This window comes from Lygodium microphyllum, chromosome 11 (genome assembly GCF_053477565.2).
Source record: "Lygodium microphyllum isolate KBCC chromosome 11, Lygodium_microphyllum_v1.1.10, whole genome shotgun sequence".
NCBI lineage: Eukaryota > Viridiplantae > Streptophyta > Polypodiopsida > Schizaeales > Lygodiaceae > Lygodium > Lygodium microphyllum.
The window spans coordinates 95048527-95061933 of NC_141145.1; the positions used below are offsets into that span (position 1 = coordinate 95048527).

At 39.1% G+C, this 13407-nt stretch overlaps 1 protein-coding gene across 2 annotated transcripts; it reads left to right on the forward strand.

The window, feature by feature from the left end:
- The first annotated feature begins 6427 nt into the window (after positions 1–6427).
- LOC148029107 (uncharacterized) lies at positions 6428–13105 on the forward strand. 2 transcript variants are annotated; one of them, XM_087687870.1, is made up of 7 exons: positions 6428–7009; positions 8986–9023; positions 9123–9350; positions 9444–9667; positions 9759–9916; positions 10052–10541; positions 10651–13105. In XM_087687870.1, the coding sequence occupies exons 1-7, from the start codon at positions 6887–6889 to the stop codon at positions 12588–12590; spliced, it is 3201 nt and encodes a 1066-aa protein (XP_087543996.1). In that variant the 5' UTR covers positions 6428–6886; the 3' UTR covers positions 12591–13105. The 2 variants fall into 2 exon arrangements, with proteins under 2 accessions (XP_087543996.1, XP_087543997.1); XM_087687871.1 differs by having other exon boundaries at positions 6922–6995; positions 10651–13103.
- The last annotated feature ends 302 nt before the right edge of the window (positions 13106–13407 follow it).

Genomic DNA, 13407 nt, shown 5'->3' on the forward strand with positions numbered 1-13407 from the left:
GAGGAGGGAAGAGGAAAGAGAATAGTCTTTTTTAAATTAAACATTTTTCTTCTCCCCCTCCCCCCTCTCTCTCATGTGTAGAGCATAGGTTTTCTCTCTCTCTCATATTAAACTTTTAATTGAAACTTTTTTAATTAAATATTTTTAAATATTTTTTTGATTTAAAGTTTTTTGGACATCGTTTTTCACACACTTTGAGAGGGAGATAGAAGGATTAAAAAAAGAAAAAGAAAGAGAAAAAGACGGAGAGAGGGGGGAAGAGAAAAGAGAATAGCCTTTCTTAATTAAACATTTTTTTATATAGTTTTTTACTTAGAGAGAGAGACAAAGAGGAAATATATAATTTGAAAGAGAGAGAAAATAGTAGGAGAGAAAGGGAAAGAGAGAAAAGAGAAAAATAGAGAGAGAATAAAAATATATATAGAGAGAAAAGAGAACGAGAGAAAAAAACTTGAAAGAGAAAGAGAGAGAAAAAGAAAATTAGAGAGAGAAAGATACAAAGAGCAAAAAAGAAAGAAGAGGAGAGGGAGGGAGGGAGAGGGGGAATAGAGAGAAAGAGAATTATAAAGGAGAAGTATAAAATTTGAGAGAGAGAGAGAGAGAGAGAGAGAGAGAGAGAGAGAGAGAGAGAAGAAAAAGAGAGGAGAGAGGGGGTAGAAGAAAAGGAGAGAGAAAAGAAGAAGAAGAAGAGAGAGAGAATTATAGAGAGAGAAAATATAAAATTTAAAAGAATGAGGAAAGAAAAAAATTTAAAGGGAGGAAGAAAAAAAGGAGAAAAGAGGAGAGAGAGAAGATAAAATTTAAAAGACAGAGAGGGAGAGAAGAAAAAAAGAAAAATAGAAGAAAGGGGAGAAGAAAAGGGGGTGGAGAGAGAGAGAATAAAAGGAGAGAGGAGAAGAAGAGAGAGAATTATATATAGGGTAAAGATTAAATTTACATACTTTAAGAGAGACAGAGGAGGGGGGAAGAGAGTGAAAGAAGAAGAAGAAGGAGAGAGAGAGAGAGAGAGAGAGAGAGAGAGAGAGAGAAAGAGAGAGAGAGAGAGAGAGAGAGAGAGAGAGAGAGAACATGTAGAGAGAATTATAGAGAGAGGAAATATAAAATTTAAAAAGAGAATAAAAAATAGAGGAGAAAGAGAGAAGGAAAAGAGGGGAGAGAGAAGAAGAAGAAAAAAAAGGAAAAAAGAGGAGAGGGAGAGAGAAGAAAAATAGAGGAGAGAGGGGGGAGAATAAAGAGAGAGAGAGAGAGAGAGAGAGAGAAGAAAAGCAGGGAGAGAAAAAAATGAGAGAGAGAGAACCAAGAGAGAAGAAAAAATAAACTAAAATAGACGACGGAGAGAGAGAGAGAGAGAGAGAGAGAGAGAGAGAGAGAGAGAGAATTAGACAATGAATTTGGGGAGGGAGAGAGAGAGAGTAAATAAAAAATTAAAAACAGAGAGGGAAAAGAGGAGAGAGAAAGATGAGAAATGGATTGTTGAGTCGCTTTGAGGCAATGAAGCGGCCTAGCGTTCTATGCGCGCATAACAGCCTAACGTTTTGAGTGCGTATAACACTAGTCAATATTTAAGGAAATATTTGATCTTAGCTATTGAAATATAAAGATTTTTTCTTTAAACATGACAAAGATGAAAAACGTTTTCAATGGACATTGCCTCAAATATAAAGAGTTTTATACACTATATGACATGTATAATCCTTTATTGAGGTGACAAGTATCACCCCTTCACAAAGCATGAACGTCACATTGATATGACGTGTATCCTTCTTTACAAAACTTCAACATCCACATAGATGCTTGAACCTTGAGATCCTATCAAGAACAAAGTTCTTTATCCTAGATAACAAAACTTTTGCACATGAAATGTCTATATCTTGAAAATGACCACACTTACAATATGCCATGTCAAAACATGTGAACAAAACTAATCTCACATAGGACTTCTATACTATCACATAGGACTATGACAATGTACTCACACCTTATAGATTCTCTACCTTACCAAAATCTTATGCCAAATCTATCCCTCCATACAAACTTGCAAATGAAAATAAAAATAGGTTAGTGCATGGAGTCATCAAATACAAATTCAAAGTCATGTGCCATGGTTTCATGTCTTCTTTGTAATTTAGGAGGGATTAATACAAAAGGTCTCTTGAGGGCAAAAGGATGGCCCTTATTATAAAAGAAAGCTCATTGTGTGGCATCTTCATGATGAATAAGCAAGACCTTTTAGGGGACTTTGCTCCTAAAAAAAGGCATGCTATGCTCTTTTGCTTCACCCACCATTATCAAGTTATATGTCTTTGATGTAGACAAGGAAGAGAGGGACATTGATATGATGAGGTGTAGTGTGGCACCATTCTTGTGAATTTTAGTTCATCCTTGTGAAAGGTAATGTGACCTACAATTATGATGGGTTGGTTAATGGCATCCTTGGGCCATTCATCTACCCAGTAGTAGGAAAAGAAGATCCATCAAACAGATTGCCTTGCATGCAAAGTGAGCAAAGAATGCTAGAATAGATTATTTGGCTTGATCTTTATGAATCTAAAAGTTGGTATTAGGTGTGCTTTTTGGGCCTCTAATGGTTAGAGACAGATGTGTGCAACATCTTCACGAGATGGCTAGTAACTATGTTATACTTGAGGTTAAGGGCATAGTACAATTGATTGAGGCTTTGGGTGTGTGAGTTTGATTCTAACCTCTAAAATGGTTTGACCTCATTTGAAAATACTTCGCAAACAAATCGCACAAAACATGCTCAAAGTCCTAAATGTTATAGGAAAATTATCCTTCCCACCCCTAGTGTCCAAGTAATTTCCTTGGATGGAAGTGCAAGTAACAACTTAGGGTAAAGGGGCCATAAGTTTACCTCAAGTTTACACTTTCTAAAAGCAATACCCATATCCCAATAGTGTGAGTTTTTTCTAAATGAATGTACGTTTAAGGCATTAAATTCTATATGTAATAAGCATTGTGCAAATATATATTTTGAATTGTTTTATGCTTGCACACAATACATACTTGAATGTGACTATATTTGTTGCTTATTATCAATACTAGCGTTCTGCGTGCGCTTCGCGCGCACAGAATGCTAGGCCGGTTCGTGGCAGCTTCGCTGCCCCAAAGCGGCAAGTGAACAATCCATTTCTCATCCTTCTCTCTCCTCTTTTTCCTCTCTCTCTCTCTCTCTCTCCCCCAAATTCCCTATGTCTAATTTCTCTCTCTCTCTCTCTCTTTCTTTGCCTTCTATTTTAGTTTATTTTTTCTTTTCTCCTGGTTTTGTCTCTCTCTCTCTCCTTTTATTCTCCCCCCTCTCTCCTCTCTTTTCCTTCTCTCTCCCTCTCCTCTTTTTTTCTTTTTTTTTCTTCATCTTCTTTTCTCTCTCTCTTCATTCTCTTTTTTAATTTTATCTTTTCTCTCTCTCTCCTCTCTTTCTCTTTTTTTAATTCTCTATCTCTTTTTAAATTTTATCTTTTCTCTCTCTATAATTCTCTCTACATATTCTCCCTCTCTTCTTCTTCTTCTTCTTCTTTCACTTTCTTCCCCCCCTCCCAAGTCTCTCTTAAAGTATGTAAATTTTTTCTTTTCCCTATATATAATTCTCTCTTTATGTTTATATTCTCTATCTTCTTCTCCTCTCTCTCTCTCTGCCCCCTTTTCTTCTTCTCCCCTTTCTCTTAATTTTCCTTTTTTTCTTCTCTCCCTCTCTCCCTTTTAAATTTTATCTTTTTCTTCTCTCCTTCTCTCTCTTTTAAATTTTATCTTTTCTCTCTCTCTCTCTCTCTCTTCCTCTCTCTCTAAAAAAATATTTAAATTTTAAAAAGAATTTTCTCTTTTCTCTTTTTTTCCCATCTCTCTTCCTCTTTTTCTTATTCTTATTCTTATTCTCTCTCTCTCTCCTCTCCTTTCCTTCTCTCTCCTCTTTTTTCCTTTTTTTCTTCCTTTAAATTTTTTTCTTTTCTATTTCTTTTAAATTTTATATTTTCTCTCTCTATAATTCTCTCTGTGTTCAAATCCTCTATCTTCTTCTTATTATTTTCTCTCTCTGTCTCTGTCCCCCCTCTCTCCTCTCTTTTCCTTTTTTCTTCCTCTCTCTCTCTCTCTCTCTGTTAAATTTTATATTTTCTTTCTATCTGTTCCCCCTCTCTCTCCCTCCCTCCCTTCTTTCTTTTTTGCTCATTGTATATTTCTCTCTCTCTCTCTCTCTCTCTCCCTATTTTAATTAAAAGAAAAGTTTCTATTTTTTAATTTTCTTTTTCTTTTAAATTTTGTATTTCCTTTCTCTACAATTATCTTTCTATGTTCAAATTCTTTCTCTATAATTCTTCTTTTTATTTTCTCTCTCTCATTTTCTTCTCTCTATCTCTCTCCCCCTCTCTCCTCTCTTTTTCTTTTTTATTTTCTTCACTTAGTGACACACACTCTCTCTTTTATATTTCCTCTCTCTACAATTCTGTTTCTTTCTTTTAAATTTTATCTTTCCTCTCTCTATAATTCTCTCACTATGTTCAAATTCTTTCTCTTTTTCTTCTCTCTATCTCTCTCCTCTCTTTTCCTTTTTTCTTTTCCTCTCTCTCTCTCTCTCTCTCAAATTTTATATTTTCTCTCTATAATTCTCTTTCTCTCTGTTCCCCCTCTCTCTCCCTCCCTCCCTTTCCTCTTCTTTTTTTGCTATTTCTTTCTCTCTTTCTCTCTCTCTCTCTCCTTATTTTAATTAAACAAAATGTTTACATTAAAAAGTTTAATCTGAGAGAGAGAGAGAGAGAGAGAGAGAGAGAGAGAGAGAGAACCTAGGCCTTACGCATGAGAGAGGGGGGAGGGAGAGAAGAAAAATGTTTATTTAAAAAAGACTATTCTCTTTCCTCTTTCTCTCCCTTCTCTCTCCGTTGTCTTTTTTTTCTCCTTCTTCTTATTCTCTCTCTCTCTCTCTCTCTCTTTTAGTGTGAAAAACTATGTTCGAAAAACTTTAAATTAAAAAAAGCTTTTAAAATATTTAATTAAAAAATTTAAATTAAAAAGTTTAATTTAACTCTGAGAGAGAGAGAGAGAGAAAGAGAGAAAGAGAGAGAGAACCTAGGTCCTACACATGAGAGAGAGGGGGGAGGGGGGAAGAATTTAATTAAAAAGGGGATAGGGAAAAGAAAGAGAGAGATTATAAGTGAGAGAGAGGGGAAGGGGTTTTAATTTAAAAAAGGGAGGTGAGGAGGGTAAGGCTTTAATGAAAAAAGGGAAGGGGAAGAGAAAATGAGATATTGCACGTGAGAAGGTTCGGGGTTTTCCGAACCTAAAGCTAAAATAATATAGTAGTAAGATTCAATGGGCCCTTCCTTTCTAACCACATATTCTCAATAAAGAAGTTCAAACACTCCAAGTTTTTTATTTGAGGAGAAGATGATGTATATTTCTTTCACTAAAAGATTAAAGAAATATTTTATCTGAATATTAAAATATCAACCCCTTACATGGAACTTTATGGACCCCTCTACCCTGGTATACCAATCACTTCACCAAAATAAGGATAAGCAATGAAGCATCCCCTAATGAAGCACCATTTTGGAGGGTACCTTATCTTGCAACTCATGTATAGAAGCACATGAGTAGTTAGCTTGACACATTGGCCTTCCATTAGAAGCACATGAGTGCTTACATTTTCATTAGAAAAAGTGAAAACACAAAGCATTTAGAGCACTTTCTTGCGGGTAGGTTCAAAACTCTCCCCAAATTGACCTCAGAATGACAAAACCAAGGTTTCACACCTTCACACACAAGTAAATTTACTTGCTTTAGCCTACAATTGTAGGTTATCCTATGTGCAAACATAAGGTATGCAAGGTTGTAAATAGTATTTGACATGGAGCAAGGAGTCACAATATTTGAAACACATAAGTTTGGCCCACATGAGAGAGAATAGGCCATTGTTCATGAAAAACAAATTTGGTAGAAGATAAAAAAACCTATCGCTCAAATTTTAGAGGGATTTCTGAATGAAATTACACATATTTGTCAATTTGTATAAACTAAAATGTTGGTAAAGTTCATGGTTTTAAACCTTTGTCTTTAAATGTTGAAGGGTCCTTTGGAAAAATTTGCAATTCATTTTATATTTGTTTTCAAATCTTGGTTTTTTGTGAGCACTACTGAGGAGGGATAAGTGAGAACAAATTGTTGTGACCGACCACTTTTGTAGGGAAGGTGGTGCCATCATCCATGAGTGGGGACTTCCAAGTAGTTAGGAAAAGTGCGTGTCAACCTCTTGTTTGTAGTGGGGGTGGAGTGGGTTAGACACGTCTGTGTGTAGGAAGTTAGTGTGAAGGGTTTGAAGTTTAGTGTAAAGGCAAAGCGATACTAGTCCAACGAAAAAAGGAAGGGGGAGGAGGAGGGATTGGGGGGGGCCTGGGGGGGTCGGAAAGCATATAGAACCGTTCACGAGAGAGAGAGAGAGAAGGGGAGAAGACTGGAAAGGAGCCTTTCTTCCTTTGTAAGCCAAGAAAAATAAAAAGAAAAGGAAAAATAAATACCAGAGAAGGGCTCTCTTGAAGGGGGAGCGATAACGCTAAGCCCGCTGCAATCCGGGACTAACCGTGACTACGTATAGCGGCGCTGCCAATACTCCAATCCCTCCCCGCCTCTCTCTCTCTCTCTCTCTCTCTCTCTCTCTCTGTGTTGTATTGCTGCCCCCCTTCCTTGCATCCGCCACCCCGAGCTTGCCTAGGGTTAGGGTTCCCCCCTCCCTTCCCGCACTCCCATCACCGTCCTCCCGGCTGCCCCCGCCCCTTTTCCGACTCGTACCTTCTTCCATGGCGCAATAACGGCAACTCCATTTGCCATCTCCGCTCCAGTTTTGCCCCTTTTGCACGAAATTGCTCCCCTTTGTTTCCTTGCAATGATGCCAGATAACAAGTCCGAAGGCGAAGGTGCGTCAGCCATGGACGAGCCCCCTGATCAGAACGCGGATATGGACGATCCGGAATTCGTTGAAGTCGACCACACAGGTCGTTACGGTCGGGTTAGTTTTTCCTCGCATCATATCTTTGCTGTATCCCTTTCCCGTCATTTGATGCCATTTACGTTTTTGTAAGGTTGATAAGTAAGGTCAAGTCAAACGGCCAATCTCCATCCCGGTAGTTTTTGGATCAAATCTGCATGTAGCAGCCGACCAGAACGTTAACAAGCAATCAGAGCGTTTATCTGCTAAGGTTACCATATTATATTCATTAGAACTTATCAGCTTGAACAAACATAGATAGGTGTGACGAACGGATGGTGGCATGCATTTCCAGGCTCAAACGGTTTCTCATTGCAACTTAAGTTTCAGAGCAGTGCATCTTGGCTGTTGATTCAAAATCTCAAGCTATGTATTAACCAGGAAAAACAATATCCATAACTTATCAGCTTGAACAAACATAGATAGGTGCGACGAACGGATGGTGGCATGCATTTCCAGGCTCAAACGGTTTCTCATTGCAACTTAAATTTCAGAGCAGTGCATCTCGGCTGTTGATTCAAAATCTCAAGCTATGTATTAACCAGGAAAAACAATATCCATAGCATTGGTTTGTCTGAAGCTTGTCCCAGAGTTTCTCGACATGGTCCAATCATTATGTCCAGTAGAAGATCGATTGACACACAGTTTGTGATCACATGCTTGTGATTCTCAGTATCTTCAAAGATGCAAGATCAGGTCTGCTTTTGGATTATGAGTGCAGGTCTTTCTGCATGTGACTTCATCACATGCAAGGATTCGTTCAGGTAACAGGATCAATCTGGAATCTCTGACTAGTCCATATTTTGGTAGTGCTGCTATTACTCTATCCTTCCACGACTACTGGATGTGAGCATGCCAGCATGATGTTTTGTTTGCATAACAAGAATGTGACTCTGATACTAATTGACCTAGATGGCCTTGAAATAGGTTGCTCGTAGTAGTATGCACCTTTTGGCATTAAGAAGTTTGCATAACAAGAATCTGGCAACTATTGACTAAGTAGTATCAGAGTAGGTCAATTAGTATGCACCTATAGGCATTAAGGAGTATATTGGCATTAAGGAGTTTTCTCTGGACAAATTTAATATGTTTCCTGTTTAATCATTGATGATACATCCAAATGAAGAGGCCTGTAACTTGAGATTGTACTTTGTAATTCACATGCTTACCTTTGACACTTGAGATGGTGCATTGTAGTCCACATGCTGGCCTTCCATCCCTTTAATGCAGATAATGTTGAATGCATGTACATACAGTTACAATTCTAGCTCCTTCACTTTACAGAAAAAACCCAAATCCAAGTAGTATGCACCTATTGGCATTAAGGAGTTTTCTCTGGACAAATTTCATATGTTTCCTGTGTAATCATTGATGATACATCCAAATGAAGAGGCCTGTAACTTGAGATGGTACTTTGTAATCCACATGCTTACCTTTGACACTTGAGATGGTACATTGTAGTCCACATGCTGGCCTTCCATCCCTTTAATGCAGATAATGTTGTTACAATTCTAGCTCCTTCACTTTACAGAAAAAACCCAAATCCAAGTTTTTGTGCTATACCAGACAGATGCACATGTTGTGCGACAAGTGAAAATATTTTTGTTTGTAGTTTTCTCACATTAAAAGTCGAATGTGAATTTGTCTACCATTTGGCATGAATTTGTCTACCATTTCATGCTTCTAGCTCCTTTGCTCATAGAACAAACTTGAACTGGAGTATTTGTGTGAGACCAGACAGATGCACAGGTTATGCAATAGTGCATAATATGAATGTAATTTTTTCAGTTTGTAGTTGTTGTTCACATTAAAATATGAATTTAATTTTTTCTGTTTGTACCTGTTCACATTTGGCACAAGCTTGTCTCTCATTTTACTTTTGTACTCTTTTTCAAATAAAATCAAAGTATGATGTCATAAAATCAACCTTGGAAAAAGGAGCTCTGGTGTCTTAAACCAAGTCTTTGCTGATTTAGTTTTTTCGTCCAACTGTGCAGTATAATGAAGTGCTGGGTAAGGGTGCCTTCAAGACTGTGTATCCAGATATATAACTTTGCTGTTTGTATGCTATATAGCATGGTTTAGATGTTTTTTAGTTGGGAATTTTTGTTGGTACCCTTAACTCGTATAACAGTTACAGGGCTTTTGATGAAGTGGATGGAATAGAGGTAGCTTGGAATCAGGTCAAAATTCAGGACTTGTTACAGAGTCCTGAAGAGTTGGAGCGTTTGTATTCTGAAGTGCATCTTCTCAAGTCACTGAAACATAAAAATATCATAAAGTTCTATCATTCTTGGGTGGATACCAAGAACAAGAATGTCAACTTCATAACAGAGATATTTACATCTGGCAGTCTGAGACAGTAAGGATCTTGCTCATGAAGTTATCTTGCCAATGTGATTCTTTGCTATGTTGATGGATTTCCTCCATATTTTAATATAGTCAAGGGTTGTAGGTATAGAAAGAAGCACAAGCATGTGGATATCAAGGCTGTCAAAAACTGGGCAAGGCAAATTCTGCGCGGTTTGCTTTATTTGCATAGCCATGATCCCCCAATCATACATCGGGATCTGAAATGTGATAACATCTTTGTGAATGGGAATAATGGTGAGGTAAAGATTGGTGACCTTGGCCTAGCAACAATTTTGCGGCAAGCACATGCTGCTCACAGTGTGATCGGTAAGCTGTTATCCTTTTGTAACAGGAGTCTTGAGAGGAGTTGGGCTGGTTTGTTTATGGCAAGCAGCTCACTTTTAGTTCTTTTTTCCAGGGACACCAGAGTTCATGGCTCCAGAGCTATACGAGGAAGAATACAACGAGCTTGTCGATATCTACTCTTTTGGAATGTGCTTGCTAGAGATGGTAACATTTGAATACCCATATAGTGAGTGCGCCAATGCAGCTCAGATTTACAAAAAAGTGACCTCTGTAAGTGATTCCATGTTTTTCAGCTAAGAAATCTCTATTTGACAGTCAACTCTGAGTTAATATTTACTTTTTGTGGCTCTGTACTGCGTGTAGGAAACTTTTAGTCGCTCTTATTGTTATTTTGATATCTTACAGGGAAAGAAACCAGCTGCCTTGGAAAGAGTCAAGGATCCGGATGTACGTCAGTTCATTGAAAAGTGTTTGGCAGGTGCATCTAAAAGGTTACCAGCAAGAGAGTTGCTGAAGGATTTGTTTCTTCAAACTGATGGCAGCAGAGACAATTTGGAGTCTTTTCCTCCAGTTCCAAGAATTAAGCTGGTAGGAGATGACATGGATGAACTCCTTGTGAAGGAAGCTGGATTGGAGCACCATGGCAGAGCTTCAAACTCAGGTTCACTAGATTTGTTGCCAGTTAATCCAGCTAGAAGACCTGCAGATAAGTCAGGAGATTCTACTAGCTCAGCAGCTGTTCTTTCTAATGGGAGAAACAAAAATATTGACACGAGTTGTCTACCTTCACCTTCTAAAGATGAACACCTGAGTGGAAGCAGAGATTTCAGGGTGAAAGGGAAGAAGAGGGATGAGGGAACTGTCTTCTTGAGATTGCGAATTGCCAATGCACAAGGTATTTTATTGTCAAATCTTACTAATTTTTATGCATGGTCAGGAACTGAAGTATTTATGCAGTGGTAACGTTGTTTCATGGACTCACAAAGCAAGATGGATATGTGCAGGCCATATCCGTAATATACATTTTCTTTTTGACATCGAAGGCGACACTGCATTGAGTGTGGCCAGTGAAATGGTGGCAGAACTAGACCTTTCCGATCAAGATGTAACAACCATTGCTGACATGATTGATGCAGAGGTTTTAGCACTAGTCCCAGAATGGAAGCCTGGAGCTTCTTTTGATGAATCTGGTCCTGATCAAGAGGAATATGGGGATCAGGTAGAGCAACCTTCTACAGACAGCAATTTTCAGGCTGCCAGGTCTGAAACTAATTTTGGTGAGTCAAGTGAACATGCTTCAGGCAAGGTTACACCTAATTGGAAAGCTCAGTCTCCTTCCTGCAGGAGAAGTGCTCATCGAGGGGAGGGCACGATGCATGGTCGCATTGAAGAAGTGACATATGATCATGGTGGTTCAGATTATTCTCCCTCTAGTTCAGGAGCTCTTCCTTTATCTAGTATATCATCTGACCACCACCATGGTGAGGATTCTACATTTTATGCAGGTGAAGCTAGCTCTCCAGCTTCAGATCACATTGGGAGGGGAACCTGGTCTTCTATATCTGAAGGCCTGGAAAACCAAATATTTCGTGCATCAAGCCCATCTGGGGCAACAGAGCAACCATCTACATCTGGTGAGCCAGGGTGTAAAGCATTCAATGACCTGGTAGAATCTCAAAGGAATGCTGGTTATTGTAGATATACACACCAGACTTGGGAAGAAATAATGAACAGAGCAGTTGTGGGTTCGGTTGGTGATATTCCAAATGCAGGAGGGCTCTCGGAAGGTCGCTTTTCCCAAACAGTATGGCCAAACGGAATTTTGGCTGCTGATGCTGCTGATGGAGATGCGGAATGGGATGAAGAGCTGAAGCTATTGACCCTGAAACAGGAGCAGGAGCTGAGAGATCTTCAAAGAAGGCATGAGCTAGCTGTTTTAGAAGTTAAGAGCCGATGGGAGAGAAAGAGTGGCTCTACACAAACTTCTCATTGGGCTTCTCCAGAAGTACAGACATCTGGAGTGGCTTCAGATGTACTAGGGCTCAAACAGGTTAGAGTTATTTCTGGTTGCCCAGTGAGCTCACAGGGATCAGTTTCTTCTTTGGAGCAAGTAGTTGGTCCTTCCTGTGAGTTGAAACCAGGACTTGACCGCGAAGCAGTTGATTTAGGTGACAACACAGTGAAGGAAAGCACAGCTATTCCTGCAATTGCAGCAGGTGTTGGGGTACCAAGCCTCTCTCACTCAGGTCAATTGGAAGGTCAATCTTCTGCTTTTGATGCATCGACTACTGGCTTTTGTATATCCAGTGATACAGTTGCAGTGGAGGTCAACAGTGATAACTCCCGTGTGCAGGAAGTCATCTTATCAGGTTTGGGCTCAACTGGTATGGTGAAAGAGTCTGCTTATGCTAGTGATTTAAATCCTCAGAGTGGTGAAGATACTGCCTCTGCTGTTTCCCAGCTCTCTGAGGGACCATCTGTTGATATTTCCAACCCTGTGACCTCAAAGTGCTCTGGAAGTTCTACTCTTGAGTGCATCGTTTCCCAAACTCCAAAATGTGATTCAACGACAGAGAAATTGGAAAAGTCTGAGCAAGTGATTAAAGGCAAGCGTGAATTGTACATTGAATTGTACAAGACCTCTGGCATAGAGAGAGAGAGGCCTTGTTCAGCCAAAGTTGAAATACGAGCAAGTGATGCTGGTGCCCAAGAATTTATGAGCAAGCCATCTGCTTCTAAACTTGATGATCGAGCTTTAGAATTGAAGAAGGAACAGGTCCAGAAGTCTATTGCGGAGCTAGAGGCCAAAACACTTCAGGGTCTGCACTGCTCTAAAAATGGTTTTCTGTCCAGTCAAACTTCCAAGAAAGCTCTTGGTGCCCCTTCTGCACAATTTTCATCTACTGCCTCTCAAACACGGCCCCAAGACTTCAAGAAGGTTTAATTTCTTCGATAGTTAGAGCTCAATTCTACTAAGGCAGGTATTGGTACTTGCTTGACTGCTTCACAAGTTGCAGATCGGCTGGTAGTCACCAAATTCTTGGTAGGACTGAGGCTGCTGAAGGCAGCTTTGTTGGAGTTTGGTAATAGCTGGCAGAGCTATTGACAGTTTTGGCTTGTTGAATACTGTTCTTGTATGGAGGCGTCTTTGTGTAGTAGATCATCTTGTTCTCTCGATGTTCGCAGGATGTACAGACCATTGAAAACATGCAAGTGTGTTTGCTGTCCCAAGTTTGTGTTCTCTGGCTGCTACCCAGTAGAATAGCCAGTGTAACGTCTCTGGATTTGGAGTTAGATGCGTTAGGGTCTGAGACTGCACATTCCAACTACAGTTTGGAATAGCATGCTGTAAATATGCAAGTCCCATCAAGAGACATTGTCATTGGACTTGTTCATGAGATTTTCTGGTTTTTCATGAAATCCATGTTGGGCTCTATGTTTGCAAATATTTACTTTTGTCTACAGAACTGTGTTAGTGTTTAATTTCTTGTGAGGTAATTGCTTCCTATCTGACTCAGATCTCATTTATCAGTAGCATTTTTTGCCAGCACGTCTTTTCTCTTTGGAGTCTATTAATCTTGAATTTTCAGAACCCAATAACTCATGTAATTCTGAACCCTTAATGGTTTTCAAGGAAAACAGTTTGGCATGATGTTGTAGGGAATTCTACAATTCTTCACACAACTGTTCCCAGATTTTCAAAAAGAGCTAAATATGGGAACTTTTGTTCAGTGCAAATCAATGATCTTATTAGATTTTTT